A 21,684-nucleotide genomic window follows, 5' to 3' on the forward strand; every position below is an offset into this window, starting at 1 on the left:
GAATGCTTTCTTAAAAAGAGATTATTTTCTACTTGGCAATTTCCCCTATAGTATGATCCTACTATACATCTAAACATCAGAGGAACATCTAATAATCTTTGTTTATTAAATGCTCAGCATTCCATAAAAATATTTAGAATTAAAACAAAATGATCCAATCAGAATATAAAACCAAAAAATATTGGTTTCCAAAAAACAGTCAGTTAATTTCCATCTCACTGTGTCAATAGTAGCTTTTTATATAAGGAGAAAATATAAATCACTCCAACAAAACTAGCAATGAGCTCATCAAATTCAAATGCTGCTTTCCATTTATGTATTTTTTATATTAAAGCAATAAACATGGTTCATTTGTCTTCCACTGGTTGCCACGTTTTTCTGTGCTGTTGCTATGAACTTCAGCCATTAGCTGTGCTCCAAGGTAAACTACATGAACCATCAACAAAAGTGACACCCAATCTATGAAGTTCATATTTTCTCCAGATTATCTATGCTAGTTGACAAGCTGGTAATGAAAAAAATCACACTAAGCAAATGGTTCTTCTAATAACAATAAATTTTCTATAAAATTATGAAGGGTACAAAACGTTTCCTTGCATCTATTTTGTCATGAATTCTAATTAACGCTGCAAAAACCTGAGTGCTGGGTCATCACAAGAAGTGCATCGAGGTTTGATTGATAATACAGTGCAAGTTGGCCTATGCTGCCAAGATTTCTCTCTCTCAAATTAATGGCCACCCCACCTGCCCTAATCATACAGCCCAAATGATATTCCCCTTCTTATTTCAATTTTCTGGAGGCAAGGAAACTGGAAAAGATCAGTCATTTATCTTCTAATAGCAGGATAATAGATCTATCACAATAAAACATCTGCACAAACTCAGTATTTTTTTTTCTATGAAAGCGAAGCTTTTACCAACATTAAATCAATAAGTTCAGAAAATATTGTCTTGTCCACACATTCAGGTTCTAAACCGAAACATTAACGTTTTAACAAGAGACTACTGTTGAAAAGTAGAGAGCCCAGCTTTCCTTCCGCATTATCCCCCCAAAACACTGCTTTAGTTGAAAAGATCAAGATCTTCATTGCAAAGCCATCACCAATTCCTAGGATCATTTTTTAATCTAAGCGGTCTCACTTCACAAGAATCTCCACTTCATCTAGTAAGCATGCAGTCTACAAAAGAAATATCAGTACTCACACATTTGTATGAAGTCTTTTCACCCCCAAAACAGAATTCATACTAAGTGGCATCTGTTATATTTAGGAGTAAATTATCACACCAGAACAGAATAATAAATTTAAATATTAGAAGTACTTTAATGTGATTAAAATATTTTCATTACAGGAAAAATATTATTTAAGCAGAGGCTAAAGGAAAATTTAGCCTTTAGAGAAGAGGGTAAATCTTGTTTAGCAATTTACTGTCAGTCTTCACCCAAAACCTGCCTTTCTCCCTTCCCGTATTACTTCACAATAGTGTTTTTGGGGGGACACAACAACAGGAGTACATACTTGGGAATCAATGAGCATCTGCAAGTCTGGCCAACATGTTTTGAAATTTCTCTCTAACATTCTGTTTTAGAAGAGTTCAAAAGCAGTGCTGCAGTCTGTATGCTACATGGTGCCAGAACAGGAGAGCACAAAATATATGTGGTCACATACTCACCCAGTTCTCTGGATGAGGCTGAAAAAAATTAGTTTGTCATGCAGCATATGCATTTATATTTCCTTACAAACATTATAAACCTTCCTTATAACAGAGGTATCTGCCCAAACAAAATAAAGTCAGACCAAAGTTAGTGACAGCAACCTACAGTAAATTTGGTCTTTTTTAATATGCCTGACATCCATACAACTACATCCCAGCTACAGGTCTACATTCTGTCTTTTCTTTTTAGATGCAGTTTTAGATACACTTTGGGATACTTTAGATTGGACTGAGGAATGCAAGTCACAGCTTTTGTCCAAATCTGTGAAGTGAAAACAGATAAGATTTCTTTTCACTATCGACATGGATTTTTTTTTTTAACTGCTGTAACTCAAGTATCATTAATGAAGTTGACTTTTATTGTTGTTTACACAGAGTTGTAAAATACACAGGCTACAAACACAGTGCAGCTCTACAGTCCTTCACAGTATGCCAAAATTAACTTAAGCAACAAATCTGGCCTTAAACCCTATGTCCCAAAGGTATATCAGGCTTGCTATGTGAATGCAACAAACATTTGGAGTGAAGTGACACAGAATAAACCAAAAAGAAAAACTGAACTAGTTTCCTCTAAAATTCCCAATTATACCTTCACACAAGTATGTGACTAGCACTAGCTATATTATTTTCTGATAAAGTCATTTTAGCGTAACATACACACATGCTCTTATCTTCCTTTCTACATAAAATCATGTCAGCTGCTCCATTATCTAGAATTACTAGAAAAATAAAATGAGCAGGCATTCATGTTCTTGTACCTGCTTATCAAGGTCTGAAGTACTTTTTTTCTGTAAAGCAAGGGTAAAAACATAAATAGGGAGTATCTTAAGTCTCTATAACAAAAATACTTGTAAACATCTGTTTAAAAATTAAATACAGTGGCAGAAAAATCACAGTTTTGTTGATACACTCTAATTCCCAGTTATCTACACTTGGAGGTATGTTAACCATGGTTTGCACTTGATAATTTTGCATCTCAGATTAACTGAGAACTTGGCTTTTAATTGAATCTTCACGTTAAGTCACTTAAGGAGTACAGTGGTCTTTCATTTATCTCCCCAGAAATTTTAATGAAGAGATGGGTTAAGGTTAGATCTCATCATATTTTAAGTTTTGCTTACCTCAGCTTATATTAAAATTTACTACCGATTGAGACCTAAAAAATGAATACATTTTGCACAGTCTGATAAAATGGCTTAATTTTACTATAGTAGAATTCCCATCCAGACAGTTTCTTGCTATTTCAAATGCAAAATGACTCTAACTTAAATACATGGTGCCTTTTCTGTGCAACATAAACTGCATTAATAATCCACAACAGCATGTTCTCTCTGAAAAGAAATATCTCGTTTACATAAATTTAGAGGCATCTTTGTTTAGTAGCTGTTCCATCTCACCTTAATGTAGAGATTATGTCAATAAGTTTCAAAAATCATGCTTGAGGTCAAATGGTTATAGAAAATAAACAAATTTTGAGTAAAAGTTTACTTTTTATTAAAGCAAAATCTCAAACCACTTGGAACAACATTCAAATGTTATATACATTGAGAATGTTAATATAATTACACTCTCCCTCCAAACATGTCTTAAAACAAATGGAATGAGAAAAAGAAAACACAAACAAAAATATCACATGGTGGATTTTCCTGGATCCAGTTATTATATACAATGTATTATGGCTTGTCTGAGGATTACTGGCCCTAAGTACACAGAAATGCCAAAAGTAACCTGACATTTTCATCAAGGGAAAAAAGGATGGAGAACTGGTGAAGTTCAACAATTCCAAAAGTCACTAAGATTCTCCCACTCTGGTAAAGACACTATTTAATGAAAATTCCATCACTTTCCCAACAAACCATCTGCTGACATTAGGTTAAAATTATCAGGAGATGAGAACTAATACTGATGTAAGGGAACAGCTTCTGTGCATTTAAATTTACAGAATCCAAAGATTAGTGTCAAGTAAAAACTTGTGGTCTGAGTTCCACACTATCATTATACAAATTTCAGGCTATCTGACTGTCAAACAGGCAACTGAACCTGCAAAAGACTGAGAAATACCATTAATCAAACACATGTACTTCGTAATATTATGACAAAATGCTGTTGTTCTACTGCTTGGATCAATTTCTAGAATTCCTGTGGCAACAAACCCAACTTAACTTTCTTCACAAAGACTGCAAAATATTTTCTAAAAGCTTGTGTGTTCTTGTAAAAGAAGAAGCTTTTTTGTTTATGCTAAATGTATGAAATTCAGCTTCCCTTAGAGAATACAAAAAGGTGGTTCAAATTAATACGAATTTAGCAAGGGAGCTTAAGACAGACTTAAAAAGCAGCCAACCTAAGGCCATATAGGCTACATATGTACACACCTGTACCCATAAGCAGCTGCATCTCCTCCAATTTTAAAAGCTAAAAGTAGCTACAAGTGGAACTCCTTCCTTCACTGTGAGTGAACTGCTACGTTCGCCAACTAGAGGCAAAGAATAAGCTATTCAGATTGGAGCTACCAGCTAATAAAATACCTGTACACTATGTGCTTTCTGTTAGTGTGGAAGCTTTCTGGGAACATTCAGTGGAATAATATAACTACTTAAGGTGAAGCTTTTCCTTGCTAAACTGGTCTTCCCAAAGCTATCAAGGATTAAAGAGAGACCAATCCACTTTAGGTCACAACAAGCTGTGGAATCTGGAATGACAGAGCACATGTTAATACATGTTTTTGATTCAGAGAGTCCTGAAGAAAGATTTGTGCAGTTCCTTTTTGGAATAATAATTCTTCATATCACTTCCTGAAAAAGTAAAAGATCTGAAGCCGAAATGTCTCAGCCCAGGCTGGAGTCAGAGTCTCACTAGGGAACAGAAAATGAGGAATCAGAGGGAGAAAAACATTATGGCAGTAAACCATATTATGTTTCCAAAGACGTTCAGAAGACTCAGTTCTAGACCATCATTCCTAGCTTCTTGAAATGTGCTGACAAAATAGCATAACTTTGACTAGTACTTCAACTAGTGTCTTCATAAACACACTGTCCATTATTCAATGGCACAAAGGCACCAGAACTGTGGCACATGCTAAGCAGTAAGCATTAATCCCCTTATAAGTAATTCCAAGTGCCAGGATCACTGTGCTGGGGGAAAAAGAGATCCAAACCTACTCTATACCTTTTTCCTCTAATATTTTGTTGAAGTACACATATAAATGACGAGTTGTTGGTTAACTTGCCAATTACCATATGCTGTAAGGACTCGGAAACAGTGGAAACTCAGTGATTTTATTTACCTGCCATCAGCAATAGAGAGAAACAAAGATGGCTTCTCAGCCCTTTATGCCTCCACAGGTGTAAAGAATCTAATCTCACATTCACAGATTGCATGCACGTGAAGAGCATGAACCACGAAAAGAAAATATACAAAGAACCACTGGGGACGCAACTCCACAGAAGCACAAAGGCCTCTGAAAAATGAGTACAGGTCAAGCATAGATGCAGTCAGGAGAACTGACTCACTCATTTACTGTCTGCTGAGCCATTAAGCTCTGACACTCTGCTTCAGTAACCCTTCAGTGGAAGTCACAAGACATCTTTTAGAGAACAGCACCATTTATGTCCTGAACACTTGTACTGTGCTAGAACAAGAGACAGTAAAAAGTCCTATGTGTTACAAAAACACTTGGCAGATAGGAGATGAAGCAGCACACTACCTGGTACCTAGTAATACTTCAATTTACTGGAAAAGGATTGCATTCACTAAATTAGTAATCTAAACAAGAACAAGAGAATGCTTTAGTTTGCAATTCTGTTTTCTGTTTGAGGTCTATCTGACTCCTTGCCTTTCTGGCTTTAGACTTGGGAAACTTATTTGTAGGGTATGGGAAGAAAAATAAAGACTGTGACCACTGTGAGACATGCAGGAGTTCATACAGAAAACCTGTGCCTATTCAGGGCAGGCAAAATATAACAGGAGTGTTAAACTTACAGAAATTGTCCCAGGACATGGGTTTTACTTAGCAGATTGGAAATAGGGATGTTTGCAAGAACAAACAAGTTCACAGAAGTGTCATAACAGTTGCACACACTACAAGGCAGACTGATGTCACCAGGCATACTATGCATTATACGGCAGTAATTTATTTTTACAGTATCACAAATTGAAATGACCTAGCTAATTTCCCTATGAAAAAGAGTTTATACATAGTTGATTGTATACTGATTCATATAATTATATAAACTTTAATTTCAAAATTAAGTTTAAAGAACCATATATAAAGAACATGGCAACAAAAACATATTAAGAATACCCATGATGCAAATAAATTACCAGTCTTATTAAAGGAGACAGTCATTATTATAATCATAGTATAATGCATAAATACACAATGATACTTCCATCCTAAAACATACAAACACCACATCAGCAAGGATTACGGAAGTAATTACTGCTGAATGACAGCCTCAGGAGTAAACTCTTTAAAAATATATGCATATGTAATAGCATACTGTTTCTTACCGTACTTCTATCCTTCAAAAGCTTTTCTATCACTTCAATTAACATCTCCTTTTGCTCTGGATCAAGACTAGAAGGAAAAATAAAAATTCTTTTCACTCATTGGTCAGACATATCTGAAATTAAAAGAGCTTAGATTTGTTGACCTTTAGACACAACCTGGGAACCAGAAGCACTGAAGAAACCACTTCCAGATAAAACTGCCAGAGAATTGATTGTAAAAGAACTTGACTGAAAATAAAGCTAATCATGGAATACAGAATTGAATTGAAGGAGTATAAAATTAAATTATAAAGACTATCTTTATGTTTTACTACTTATGTGTGTTCTATAAGAATCTTAATGCTTAAACTCAAAGATTTTAGGACTTAAGAAACAATGCAGGCCAACCCATTAGGGAGAACTTGACTAAGATTCACATGTTAAGTCACAAGGATCTCACTGCTTTTGCAGAAGAGAATTTCAGCGTGAATGAATTCAGCGGTGACTGAACATCAGGACAAAGGAGAATCATACCTTTATTACCAACATAACAAAGTGTCTTACTTCAAGCATTAACTTCGCTGATCTTAGTCAGAAGTACTGGAACTCAAAAATTTGGACATTTTATTTAATCATACCTATACAAAGTTGGTGTGCAAGCTGATGAAAAATAGACTGCTTTAAGTCCTATACAAATAGTAAAAACAGAGGAAGACCAAAAGTTGCAAACAACAATCTTTGTATTGTCCTTTTCATATTTAAAGAGCAGAGAAAAATCTGCCAGAAACATCCATTATTGTCAAACTTGCTTCTTAGGTAGGTAAGTATCAACTTTTCATTCCAGTTGCTTCTTCATCATGGATCTATAGGGTATGGAAGAATTCAAAGCCAAGGCAGAAGAAAATACAAACAGAAAGTAAGTACAAATAGCCATACTGATGTGTAATTCTACAGCTTTGAAAAGTTGTTTCAATGTGGATACAATTACAACTAACTAAGGAAATATGTGGTCATTATTGTACAGTTCAGTTTTAATGCTGAGTGATGAACTGCCCTAATGCATAGTATATATCCTTTCCAGCTTTGTGGGAAGTGTGTGTCTAGCTGTATACTACTTTGCTCCGGCTCTAATACCGAGCATTACTAGAACATGCTCAATGAACAACACAACTGTTAGAAGCCACCATCAGCATAAGCAAAGCAACAGCACAATGTTCCATAAGTACTTTTACGATCACCTTTTGTTACAACTTCTATTTCTGTCATGAAAAGTTTACTGGATCCTTCTGCCAAGGACCAAAACCTTCAGAGGAAAAGCCTAAAGTCTAAGAGGCCTTATTTAAAATTTTCAAAATTAGTAGGAAATTTAAAGAAAGAAGTGAGTACTCATTACTAAGAAACTTTGAAAGACACTGATTTTGTTATGTGATCAAGAAAATCATTAGTAAGGGCTCTGATACCTGAATTCACTTTCCTCCCCCTCCTCCTTCCGGATGTTTTAGATAAGGAAGACAGCATTCTTGGAGAGAAAAATAAAAGAAATGGCTGGAGAGCTCAGAGTGACCTGCTCCCATTATGGTATCTACCAGTAATAGTATGGAATCTATTGATACTAGTGATGGGACTTCTTAAAAGTCCTTTTCCAAATCTTGCTGCAAGTAGGAGGAAGTACATGGTAGAGTTTTCTACTGATAGACAGGAGATGAAATGCACTCTAAGTGAAATAAGCAAGAGGTCTGACATTTTCAATGATAAAATTACGCCAGTGTACTCGACAGTGTTGACTGCATTGAGCACAAATGTTGCTGTTCACACTATGCCTGAAATCTTTTCTGTTTGATATGTAAGCTTCCTGCTGTTCGGATTGATTGAACCACTAATGAACAAGCTCTTCTAGGTCAGACATCATCCAAACACCATGACACTAAATGCAAGGAAGATTGCAGTATTGAACCTGCATCCAGAGGTCTGACTGGAGCACTGACTGAACTACAGGACTATCAAACAGGTAGAGAAGTCATGGAAACTGAAAAGTAAATGGAGTATACAGGCACTGTTAGAATAGACTGTTACTACTTCTTACTCAAATGCTCTAAGAAGATGGAGTAAGTAGATGTAGGAGAGAATATGAACTGTTGACTGATCTTCACATCAAAAATCCAGAATTCTGATTTTGACCAACTTTAGAGCGAGTCTTCTGCAATTACTTGCTCATTACAAATAGGCCAGAAGATAGCCCTGCCACCAGTATATGATCTGTACCGCTGAATTGTGGAGATACCAGTTGTGATCCTTCTTGAAACATCTGCTGAGATGGCCTGTTAAAGACTCTTATTTGCAGGCAAACCAACTGGGCCTGCCTGCAGACAGGTTAGTTTGATAGCCTTTTCCTCAGTTTCCAGTACAGCTGCTTCTTCAGGTAATCAAAAAACGCTCTCCCTTGGCCCTGGGGTAAACCAGTACTATTGGCTATGGCATTTGTTCAAGTAAATTTTGCAAATATGACAATAAAAGTTCACATGCTTTCTATAAGCAGTTCCCAAATTCTACTACCAAGGACAAAATTCTTAGTTACAACTCCACTCACGAGTAACTATAAAGTTTATTCTAGTCCAGGTAAGGTTGAATTTGCAGCTACAGCAGTTTGAAAACTTGCATTATGATGCCTAGGATGTTTGCATGAAGTAAAAACTTGTGAAGGACGTACAGGCCCTCTAAACCATTAAGGAAACCTTTATAGAATATTAGTTTCCTCAGTTTCCCTTTATTATGTGAGCTAGACATCCGTATTACTACCAGTCAGGAATTCAGGCAAGCTAGAAGGGAGTGAGGCCAGTTTCTCCAGATGGCGCTGCAGTATTTTTTACCACGTGTTGTATTTTTCACCACACAAAAAAAATATGTTTTTTTGGTATTTGCAAGAAAGATTACCAAATCTTGCCACTGAGATCACATAAGCATAGGATACCATAAGAACCAGAGGTAAGAAAATAATACAAGTTATATTTGAAGATGCAATCATATCTGGAGATTGGATGAAAGATGGCAAAAGGTCTTTTTGTAATAAAGTTAGATTTCAGCATCTTCCATCTTTGCACCAATGAATGACTGCTCAGTGTGTGACTGCTAGAGAATATCAAGCCAGACAACATGGAGTGGGAAGCCACGTATTGATGTGGGACCACAGGTTTGGGCTGGACACGTGTGTGCGCCTCTGAGTGAGACAACTGCAGGTTTTGGCTACCAGAGGGACCATGGAATCCAGGCCAACTACTGGAACGACTGAAAGGTCTGGAGGTTGACTGAGATACCCATTTGTGTGCCTCAGGGTCTCTGTTTCTCTCCTCTCTTCCTCTCCACCCAGTGGGAGGCAACTGGAGATGAGGGGATATAAGGGCCAGTTACTGCATGGCCTGAGTGCCTCCATCCAGCTGCTGTGGGATTCATAGTGTCTGAGTGAAAGGGTAAGAGTATGTGTGTGTCTGACTGAGGGGGTCTGTAACAGCAAGTGCAGTGGGGTTACAAGCACTGTGCACTTTTATGTGCCAGTGCCAGGAACTGGGAAATAGGGGATCCAAGGCCAGTTACTGGAAAGACTTGCACCTAGGATCGTTACTGGGGAATCCATACTGTACATATATAGGTCCATTAATGGCCCTGCATCCTGAACAGCCAGAGAATGCAACAGAATAAGGCTGTTGGTGCTGGTTTTGGCTGCATGAGTGCTGTTTTCTTTCTGTGCTGATCTGTATAGCTGGCTGCGTGCATGTGTGTACATGCCCATTAGGTATACATGCTCAGCCTTGGGTTTGAGGGGGCATGGAACCACAGGAGCCTCAGGCTACCTGATTCAGAACTCCAAACATCTCTCGCCCTCCTCTTTCTGGCATAGGCAAAATGAAAGTGAAATAAGTAGTAGAATAAATGCCTGCCTTTGTTTTGGAAAGGTACAGGTTCTGTTGCTCAAAACCTGTGTAAACCAGTACCCACCTCTTTATCAGAACTCTTCCACACAAGAATTTCTGAAGAGGGAACAGGGGAATTTAAGAGATTTGGATTTGCATAGATAAAATTTTTAGAAGTTAGTATTCATTTATCACTTGTAATGAAAACTACAGCAAATGCCTTCAGGATGAAAGATACAGATGCTAAATACAGAAATCTTCGATTCTGAGAACACCCATCAAAATAGTTGTTACACAGATTACACTAACTGGTATATTAAAAAAAAGAATGTATCCATTTCTTTTGTATCTCTTCATAGTTATCTTGTTACTCTAGCAAGAGATTTGCCTGAATTCCAACCAAATCAGTTGAGTGACTGAATGTCTACATACACTTCAAGCTTTTTAAGAAACTGCTTTGATTTGAGACATGCCAATCCCCCAGTAGTCTTAACAAACATAGCCCACAACTACCTTAGAAGTTGCTTTTCCATATGTGTCAGAATCACTTACCTATACAGTTTTTGGATGGCATGTGCTGCGTTCTTCCTCACATAAGGAGATAAATCAGAAGAGGCTTCTTTAATAGCAAGCATCATAATAGGAACAATAATTGGGACACGGATACTGGATAAAACTCTTAAAGCACTTGCGCGGATTAACTGATTAGGATCCTAAAGAATGGGAGAGAAGGGGAGAAATAAGATAGTGCAGAAACGCATCATTAAATTCTCTGCAGTGTTTACACTAGTTAGTGACTGCACATTAAAACACATAAATCTATCTGACTATCAGTCAGGCTTGCAAGCTAAGGCCACTCTAATAAGAAAGTGTGCCAAATTTCACACAAGAAACTTTCAACAACCAAGAGAAGTAAAACAAAGTAAAACAGACAACATTGAAACATTGTCTGGAGATCTGGCACAGGAAAACATTAACATAATTCACTTTCCCAGGTAAAATATGGGAATGATGGATTTAAAAAAGACTAATGCTTTATTTAATGATCTGAAACATTTTTTGCAATACAAGTGCAATTCAGATATTCTGAAAAACACACCTAGCTTAGTTTTATTACTTAAATGTAAGAACTGCCAAATGAAAATGTGGTTCTGAGTTGTGACACTCCTACTCGAGTTCTTGACAACACATCTACTTTACGCTTTACTGCAAGATATAAACTGAAGCCAGTAACAAAATCGATTTTCTTAAGAACATGTCAAAATATTAAGATAAATGTCGAGACTTTCTTCTATTTCCTACCCTCTCTTATTTTGTCCCAGTACTTGCTCCGCTTTTATAACACTAGGGTTAGCTTGGAGATCCAACAATAGCCCGAAACATCTGTATTTGGAGGAATTGTTCTATAAACCTCATTTGTTAATCATGGGCTTGGTAGACATGGGAAAAATGTTGCTTAATCAAATACTAAACCCTCTAAAATCATGCAAACTGAAGTTGCGGCAGCATTAATCCTCTGTACTGTCTGCCAGGAAGGCACTTCCCAAAGAACATTTCTCCCAAGGACTGAGAGTTGGCAACATGGGTTTTCAGACTGGTATTATTTAATGATTAATTTTTCTAAGCTCTCAAAATTCCTACGTTTTAGCAGCTTCTGAGTAGTAAGTATCTGGATGGTGAAAATACTTAATTTGTCATCTTGTTCTTATCAGAGTTTGCAAAGCTCATCTCCAATCACACAAGTTTCAAATACCCTAAAAAGTTCTTTCCGAAGAGGGAGAAAAAATCTCCATACATAAACCCAAACTATAATCTTCATTACAAAACCAGAAACAAAATGTTACGAAAAATGAACAGCGAGAATTAAGTACACTCGCCCAACTTCCACAGCAGGCTTAGTAATTTCTTTAGTTGCTCCAAATCTCAGCTAGCTTGGTGTCTACCTCCTTGCCACACCCCCACTTCTTTTTGAGTTACTCATAGTCACAATATTTGAGGTATTCCCTCTCCTTTTGTTCCTACTATCCACAGCTTTTTTTAAAAGTTATGCCATGTGAAGTGTTCACTGTATACATATCTAGTTAAAAACAAAGGATACAAAGTCTTTTGAATTTTAGCTTTTCATGGCAGTCACAGATAGTGAAGGTAGTACACATGACATTGAGATAAAAGCTGGAAGGAAAGGGGCAGAAAGCACTCTAGTGAGTGGTGGGATGCTCCTACAATTGCACACCTGTACTCCGATGGCAACATTTTCCAACAAGATGGAAGGTCTGGATCAGTGACATGACAGAAATTAGTTATGAACCTAGACGATCCTTACAAGAATAGTACAAGAAAGAAGAAAAAAACAAACTTCTCTTATTATAAAAACTGGGCAAGTTTAAAGTCAGACACTTAAATCTTTCTTTTCTCCATGGCCAGACTTCAAAGACATTCCTAACCTTTATTATACCATTTTATATATATGTATACCAGTACAAAACGGTATTTCTTCAGTGCTTTTAATAAAAATGTGGGATGTGTGACACATTGAATATTTTAATTTAGGTACTACTATCTTTACATTCCTATTCACTGTTGTACACAAGGATCTTTTACACAAGCTAAGAGGAACACAGGTGGTTCAGGGTAATAATAGCATCTTCCTTCTACATACATAAGCTGCCTAGGAAAGAAAAGGCATTCCAGAAATTAAATGCTGGGCAGGTGAATTTGAGAGCACCAATCTGCTGCTTTTCTTTAGCGAAGTACTTTTACTTCACGCAGGCTTAGCTGCTTGATGAGGTTTGAGGTAGCACAAAACACTTTGTCAATGACGTAACTTGAAAATACTTTATCAGATGCAGATATTTGCATGCTTTGGTTTATCAGACTAAGCTTCCACAAATACTTTTACTTCTGTGATACTAGCTCAGAATTCTCTATGAAGTGTTGTTTAGTATCACTCACTTTTAAAGCACGCTGGAAAGTACTGATGGACAATAATGCTAGATCTTGCTGCTCCTCTGCATAACGCATCAGATAAACATATACAAGCTTTTTGATCTGAAAAGAAAAATGCAATTAACATGATTGTCAGAAAGTTCTAGAATTCTATAAAATTAAGTCCTAGATTGCACATTTGCATCAACATTTTCTTCTTTGAAGAATGAGTTAACATACCGTTGGAGTACTCACATGCTTCTCAAATGTCTTACGATTTACTGTAATTCTGTTAATAGAAACTCTGAGGCACTACAATACCACCTAATTAATGATACAGTCACACAAAGGCTAATAACACAGAGTACTCCTTTATGCTATCAACTAGTAAATAAAGAAGCTGACATATGGCAAATGACCACCTGAGCACTCATGTTTTTCTCTTATGGAAAACAGGTTAAATTGCAATAGCCAAGGATTTCAACAAGCCCATTTTACTTTACCTTGAAACTCAAAATTAATTACTTCAACAAATCTGAAAGATAATATAACTTCCAGCTGAAGTGTGGTAAGTTACACTATTTAAATCTGATTAAAAGAGCACTTCTGACTAGATCTCGGACAAAAGCAAAGGGTATTAGATCCATTTTTTGCCTGACTACAAGCATTCAAAAGATGTCACCAATAAGCATACTAAAAATGATGCAATGTTCAAAGATTAAGAAAACCTCAGTATGATTCTGGGGGAGGAGGGTATTCAATTTAGTTCACTTTACCCCCTCATGGCCCCTCTATGCCCAGGAAGCAGTGAAAACATTTTTTACATTTGAGTTGTAAACTGACTATTGGGGTTTATAATAGAAAATTCTGAAAGACCCTCAACTACAGCTGTGCTGTAATTACTGACACTATCAGAAGATGTGTCTTTGTGCTAATTCTGGCAAAAAGCATAACATTAAATCACAGAAGGTTACACCATACTAAATTATTTGTTGTTCAGCTGTAGACAAGCAGCAATCAACATTGACCACAAGAGGCCTATGCACTGAATGACTGCAGGTGTGCAAAGAAAGCCTCCTTTCCTTGAAACCACTCTGTGACTAGAAATGGAAGCAGTTAGAGTTTCGTGGCTATACTATTCTTTTACCATTTACCTTCACTCAATGTTAAAATGTTCCTTTCTATAAAACTAATCATAACAGGGGCACACTAGGCTTGAGGAACACAGGCAGATTTGTTTAATTAGTTTATCAATATAAGCACATCAAACTCCATGAGTTATTGACCAAGACTTATTTTTGTTCTATACCACCAATTGCTTATTAGGTCACTTTTTGTATCCTTACCATCCATGACATGATGCACATAATCACATTGAGGTCAGCGTGTACTTATAAAAACAAAAATCACAAGGCGCTTCTGTGAACAATAAGATGCCCTTTGCTTGTCTTAAAACAAATGAACGTGTTCTACTGCTTCTTCACCTCCATTTCCCTGTATCAGAGCATTCAGCCCTGATTTAAAAAAAAAACCGACAAACTAACAAACCAGCAGCCATTTCTGGGCAGGAAAGTCACTCAGATACAAAGACACTCAGAGGAACTGATGTATTTTATGCTACTGCATTATAGCCGTTTATATGGACAGATTTGTGTCCTTAAGAATTCCTAAGTTCTTAAGGACAGGGAAAAAATTTGGCAAAACATTTTCAGAAAACAGCATCAGGAGCAATGTAGTAAGAATCTGACAACACAGTAATTTCTCATGGTTTCAAAAGCATCCTAAAAGCTGGACCATGGTAAAGGTTTCTGAGACCCTGAAGTGCTAACTAGATGGCTATAAGTATAGCTACATTATGACCTAAACTCGTCATCTAACTAACCTTGAACAAGAAATTAGTCAGCTAGCCTTGCTCAATGCTCTGATCTCTTTTCAGATTAAGAGTCTCTTCCCGCATAAATATGTTGGCACAAAATGGTGGAAAAATAAGAAACGAGGGAACTTGAACTGCAGCATAGAGGAAGACATGAATTCATGTAACTGCCTACATGTTTAAAAAATATAAGAAAAGTCCCACAAAATATAAACATTGAAAGGCTTCTGCTAATTAAGTTATGTGATAAAACCTTGTCTACGCACCTACAAAGGATCAGAGAGGCAAGGCAGATGGAGGGGTGCTTTCAAGTAATACCCTGCCCTAGCTTTTCCCAAGCCCATGACAGGAACCATCAGCCCAGAGATGCACAGAGACACAGCAGTATGAGGGAACTCAAATTTAGGACTCAGAGGAAAGGACACTCTGCCAGGCCCCTCCCATGACCACCTCAGGAGAGCCTCAGCTCCCATGTCCAGGTGTTAAACCCATCAAGAGTCAACATCAGAGCACCTTTCAGACTGAGGGGCTTTTCTGCACACAAGTGCGGGATGCAGATGAAAAGTATCTTATGATTGCACAAGACTTATCATGGAATGTTTTAGGGAGGAGCCAAAGTGAAGGAGAAGCAGGGGGAATCTATGTGATCGGGGAAGGAACAAGTTGGGGAAAACAGAGGGATATGCAGATAAAAATGGCTGGACACACCTAAACAGTTTGCTGGTTGATACATCTACCTTTCTGTCCCCTGCACCCGATCAGCATGCTCCATTGTATTTTCTCATTAATTCCATTTTTAACTATTTCTCTTGGTGAGGTACTCTCTATTCTCTGTAAAGGTCCATGTATGGGCCAGCAACTACAGTCAGGCCACAGGCTGGAGGGCCCATGTGCCCATGGGCACCAGCAACCACAGAGCAGAGAGATGGGACTTAAGTGCAACTCCAGCAACTAGAATGGGACCTCAAGTCACAGGGGCCCCTATGTCCATGGTGGCTGGCACCTAGAACAAGTGAGGGTCTGTCTGCCAGCACCTAGGCTGGGACCACAGGCCAGAGGGCCCATGAGCACAGGTACAGGCAACTGAAGAGACTGGAGCATGGGAAACAAAGCGCAAACCCATGTGTCTATAGTGCCAGTGACTGGAATGAGTGCAAGTGTACCAGTGGATCAAGGTGCACTAGCTGGCAAGCAGGTGAAGTGGCCAGGAAGGAAGTAGGTAAGGGTGTGGGCATCTAAGGACCAAAGGAAGACTCTACTATGGCATAGACCAGGGTAGTCCCATCCAGCTGCCGGAGAAACAAGATGCTCTTTGGGTCTCTAGAGGCAAGAATTATGTGTTTGTGTGCATCCCTCTAAGGGCATAACCACAGGGCGCTGGCTAGTAGAAAACTAGGGGAGTTCTGGCCTGGTCCAGTTTTCTGTGCGTACATGTGCACACACCTACATGTCTAAGGGCAAGAACATGAAGGGGTAGCTACTGGGGGACCAGGGGAGTCCTGGTTTACATGTGTTCATACATGTACAGCAGTTCATACCAGTAACTGAAATACAGCTACAGTCTCAGGGGCTCATATGTCCAGGTCCCAGCAACAGTGAGGTCTAGGATCCCAGGGCCCACTATTGGGCAGACCATGTCTGAGCTCAGCTGTTGGATGGATCCATACTGTACTCATGTAGGTATATATGTATTCCCACTAGCAGACCTTCATCTTGAACTGCCAACCTGCTGGTGCTGTTTGTGTTCTCGTGACTACCCTGTGTCAATTTATGTGGCTGCCTCGCTACGTACATGTACACACAAGAAATACACAAAACGTCTGTGTGCATAGCTACCAGGAATACACTCAGCCTCACTACTGATTGGGCTGGAAGCCTGGAGCTGGGGCAGTCTTGCTTCTGTTGGGCTAGCGGTTTCACCCTAACCATAAAAAGCACTCAAGATGAATAATACTGTTCAAAGCACTCCTCTTTGGTGTGAGGTATCTCTGTTCAAAATTGGATTTAGAGTATTCATAACTTACAAACACAAGTTAAAGAGGAAGAGACTATTTAACTAGTCTGGTTCCTCCCCCGTTTTCTTTTATCACCTATTATTATAAGTACAGTTACAATTTCTGAAGCTATTTTAATACAGTAAGTTCTGAAAGACTCAAAATTGTCATTTTTGCACACTTGTGCCTCCTTGACTTACCAGAGCTCAGTATTTGGCCATAGCCAAATATATGCATTCTTTCAAAAAAATGGAAAAACCCGAAGTTTTAAAGTAGTAGCTAAATAAGAATAACTTCTTTAAAGCTAAAATCATACTCAAACTGGACTATTACTATGCATCCATGTAAAATAAGGAAAAAACTACACATATCTGTGACTTACTATATTGCCGCACATTAGAGACAGACAGGAATTTGCTGAAGTCATTATTGCAGGAAATATAATCCTCAGTACCATTAGCCAGGGAAAAAGCAACTTTTGTTCCCATTAATAACAGAAGCTGAAGTACCTATTTCCAGGAAAGGAGGGAATAATTGCAGCATGCATTCAATTCACTTTTCTTAAAACCCAGTGCTTCAAACCACTACTTCCTGCATGTTTCCAAAATCATGATCCTGTGCAGTAGGAATTAACTAATATCATTGCAATCTTGCTCTGCTTTCCTCAGACTGATGCTTGTTGGTCACTATGCAGTCTGGAAAGACAAACTTACAGATGTTATTTTCATCCAAATCTCATTTGTCAAGTCAATTATAACTGACACCTCTGCACTGGAGCTGACAATGTATGCATAGTATTGGTACTGACCATCAGAGTAACATTCTCCTTATAAAAATCTCTGTCGTACAACTTTCTAATGCAGATGCTACTTTAGATTTCCTTGAGCCACAGAGTAAGCCTGTGGATTTAAAGGCATCATAGTTGAACTCAATCTCCACTTCCAACTTCCTGGAAATTTTAATTTTCACTAGTCCAAGATGGATTTTTTTTTCCTTCTTCCTGTTTTCTTATGAGGGGGAAAAAAAAGGCTACAAAAGCAAGCTACTTTGTGCATCTAACACCTGATACTGGGGCAAGAACAGACACATATGCTGCTAAAATAAAATGGTAAACAACCTGAAAGAAAAACTTACATTCTACTATTGTTTTTATCTACAGAAATCTGAAAACAATTATTAAACATGTCTTTTAATTAAAAATCCCACAATTTAGCGCAACTTGAATAAATTTAGTCAAGTAAATTGTCTCGTGAAACACACTTATTGCAGATGATTCTGATTCAGGTTTTTCATCAACTGCTTATACAGGAACTTTAAATTGTTCATGTCTGCCCCTTCATATACTCCTTTCACAGTTCTTTATACAAACTAAATGAGCAAGGGCATATTCCCAAGATGCTTTAAAGTCTCCATGTCTTGCAAAACATAGAAGTAACCTAAAGATTTGAGATTACACTGCATATTAGCAAACATTTCTTCTCTGCTCAAGATGGGACCTATCCCTCCTTCCCCCGCAAACAGTCACATGTCTCCAAAAGATTCTGATATTTGAAAGCTACTTTTCTGGTATCTTCTGGAATCACAGGCATTCACATTAATAAAACATTACAGAAATTCTCAAGAGAACCAGTATTTAAGTTTTGTGAAACAAAAAAATTACTTTAAACACTCTTCATTAATAACATCACATTTTGTCTAACTACAAGTTCATACAAGGACTTAACTTCTCACTCTGCAGTTCTAATGCTGAGACACTCCTTTTATAAATACACTACATGATTAGAACAGTGAAAACATTTTTACCCAAACCTCACCTCTCAGCCTTGATCTGCACTAGACATTTTCAAATACAATGTAACACAGTCCCTACTCAAGCTTTGCAAGCAGCACCACAGGTCAAATACACGATAGCATCTTTACTCAGAATTACCACCACCACTCCCACAAACTCTCTAAGCAATCAATTTAAAATTTAAGTAGTTACTACTCCTCCCTCCAAACCACTTAGCAGATTTCCTTTATTTACATATTAAACTATTACCATAATGCTGTCATTGAAATTAAACCCTGAAAAATTCTATTTTAAAAGTACCAGAGATTTAGGTTTATGTTGAAGTCAGATAAAACTAGGTAAGATTTTCATAAATAGATCTTCCATAACAGTATGCTTAGTGAGCTATAGGAATACCTCAATATTTTTACTGGCAACATTCTTCACAACAGCAGGAAACAGCTCAGAAGCATTTTTGCCCTTTGCAATCATCTAAAAAGAAAAGACACACAAATCTTAGTAACACATTAATATAATTTGAGTGTTTTGGTTTTGATTTTTTTAATTGATTGGTTTTTTTAAAAAAAGACAGGCATTTATCCCAAATCTGTATTTCAGACCAGATTTCTGTGAAGTTGAGGACGAAGCATGATTTTTTTTGTTAGCTATTGGACTTTACAGGATGCTATCAATAAAAAAAAAAACCCTGAGAGCTGGCTGGTTATGAGTTTGGGCTATGGAATCAATGAACTAGACTTTACCATATCAGACCACAAATCATTTTTAATGCTTTAATAGTTACTTAAAACAAAGAACTTGCTAACCTGAAAAGCTTTACTGATTTACCTTTTCAGATCTGCTACCAAAATAAAACCCACAATAAAAAACCAACAACATAAAACCATCAGGAGAAGTTCTACAAGTGTAAGACCTGTTCCTTTTCCCTGGAACAATCTTGCTGTGCAACAGAACCAAGGAGAAGAAAAAACAAATATCGCACTTTTTAAAAAAAAAAAAAGGCAAGGTTATTTTCCATAGCAAGTTAAACACAAAAGGCCTTAAAGTGTTTACATAGAACAAAAAAGCAACAAGGTAATAGCAATATCAGTCAACCCACTAGGATTTTTTTTAAAGGAATTAAGTTTCCATATTTGATCTCAGAGAAATCTAAAACTAGGGCATGTAGTAAATGGAAAAATTGTCTCAATAAAGAGCACAAACAGCAAAATCCCAGTTTAGCTTCAACACTTGTATGAACAGCTTAAGGAGGAAGTTAGTTACAAGAAACCAAAAAATACTTCAATATATACTATGGCTGCACAACTAATTTCTTACATCTAATTTCAGCAGAACATCTGCTAGTACTTCATGTCCAAGCTGCAAACCCTGGAATTTCATAAACATGTTATATCAATTTACAGTGCTGCTGAAGAGTCAGAGCACCCCCAGCTACAGTCAAGGGCAGGATCCATTTGGCCAAATATCAAGCTAATCAGAAAGGACAAGCGCTCACTAAGACAAGTGCATATGCAGGGATCCAACACAGGAACACCAGTTTTGTAACTGCAGTTACTGCTGTTCATAACCATCTCGCATTTCCACCATTACTCAACATTATACAGTTGATTAAACTTCATATTCCTAACTCACAGGTCTGTCCATGTATTTTATTGATAAAGCACATTAAGGGCATAAAGAACTGGGATCTCACGCAACAAAAGGAAAAAAAACCAAACCAGGTAATACCTTGACAAACTGTGTATTTGGAGAAGGTTAGAAGACAGATGCGAGAAGAAGAAAGAAGGTAGTTGTAGTTCAAGCTATTACTGAGTGAGCCTTTCAAAAAGGGTCTAAGAATGGCTGGCCAGCATGACAGTTCAATTTAACCAACTTAACATCTTAAACTATTTCTTGAAGCTGTATTAAAGCACAGGAAGCGACAAACTAAGCAGCAAGCACACTGTATGGGTTTCAAGGGTTTTTAACTAAGAATCTAAACGAAACCGCAGCTGTCAGGACTGCGGGGTCTTTGTAATAAATGCCAGATTTAGAATGACCAGAGTCAAGTAGAACTTGGTAGCAAGATGCACTGCAATGAAATATCATAGAATAGAATATTATCAATAATCTCATCTTGATGCAACAGAAGTTATTTATTCAAAAATAAGGATGATGCTTAGACTTCCCTGATAGGCTGTAACAGTATGACTCTATGCATTAGTTGCATTATTTAACTGATCAACCATAATAGCTCTAGTGTACCATGTAAATATGTATTTAGTGTCTTTTAAAAGAGTGTATTTTGACTCATTAAGTCATAACGATTAGTGTAAATCCGTCTTAGCCCACGGATCATTAACCTGAAAGAACATAATGGTTCTTTCCAAGACTAAGGTCTATCATGTCATTTTTGTTGCTGTGCCTAGACATTCTCCAGTTGTGTCGACTCGTGTACCTGGAGTTCCTGCACAGACACTTCCATTCTAGAATATGTATTGTGTAATGTCAAGATGTACTAAAGTATTTTTTTTCATGAGACACACACACAGGTATGGATTAAATCCTCTGGGGGAAACCAGGCAAGTAAATTTGTTTCCTGAATTTATGATCTGAAATCTTCAGGAGCAAAATTGCACTGAGTTTTTTGCCCAGATGAGAAGTTCAGACAGGTTTCAAGGCCTGGTAACAACAATATCTCTGTTGTTGTAGTATCAGTGTATCTTCCAAAAGAAATATCAGCTATTGCGTTTTCACGCATAAAGTAGAATAAACTTGGTCCTGTACACACTTCCAATTTATTTCTAAACCAGCTGCGCTGCTCATAATCTTCCAAAGATTGCAATTATTTTATGGCATGCATGTAAGGGAGAAACATAAAGAAAATTACATACTGACATTAAAATATATTTTTTTATATATATATATAATTGATCATTGAAGTCACACATACGTATTTTAGCTGAAGGTAGGCTTAGACACATTTATATAAGAGGGGGAGTAGAAAGACCAAAGCTG

At 37.4% G+C, this 21,684-nt stretch overlaps 1 protein-coding gene across 1 annotated transcript in view; it reads right to left on the minus strand.

Moving 5' to 3' along the window:
* The window catches only part of AP3B1 (adaptor related protein complex 3 subunit beta 1), a 156,094-nt gene that overhangs the window by 119,018 nt on the left and 15,392 nt on the right, over positions 1-21,684 (minus strand). The window contains exons 3-6 of the mRNA XM_075078703.1: positions 19,087-19,161; positions 13,059-13,154; positions 10,659-10,819; positions 6,223-6,289 (exon numbers count right to left, since the gene is read on the minus strand). Of these exons, the coding sequence (XP_074934804.1) occupies positions 6,223-6,289; positions 10,659-10,819; positions 13,059-13,154; positions 19,087-19,161 (399 nt within the window). The remainder of the gene's footprint in view (positions 1-6,222; positions 6,290-10,658; positions 10,820-13,058; positions 13,155-19,086; positions 19,162-21,684) is intronic.

Source organism: Phalacrocorax aristotelis, chromosome Z, assembly GCF_949628215.1.
Source record: "Phalacrocorax aristotelis chromosome Z, bGulAri2.1, whole genome shotgun sequence".
Taxonomy (NCBI): Eukaryota; Metazoa; Chordata; class Aves; order Suliformes; family Phalacrocoracidae; genus Phalacrocorax; species Phalacrocorax aristotelis.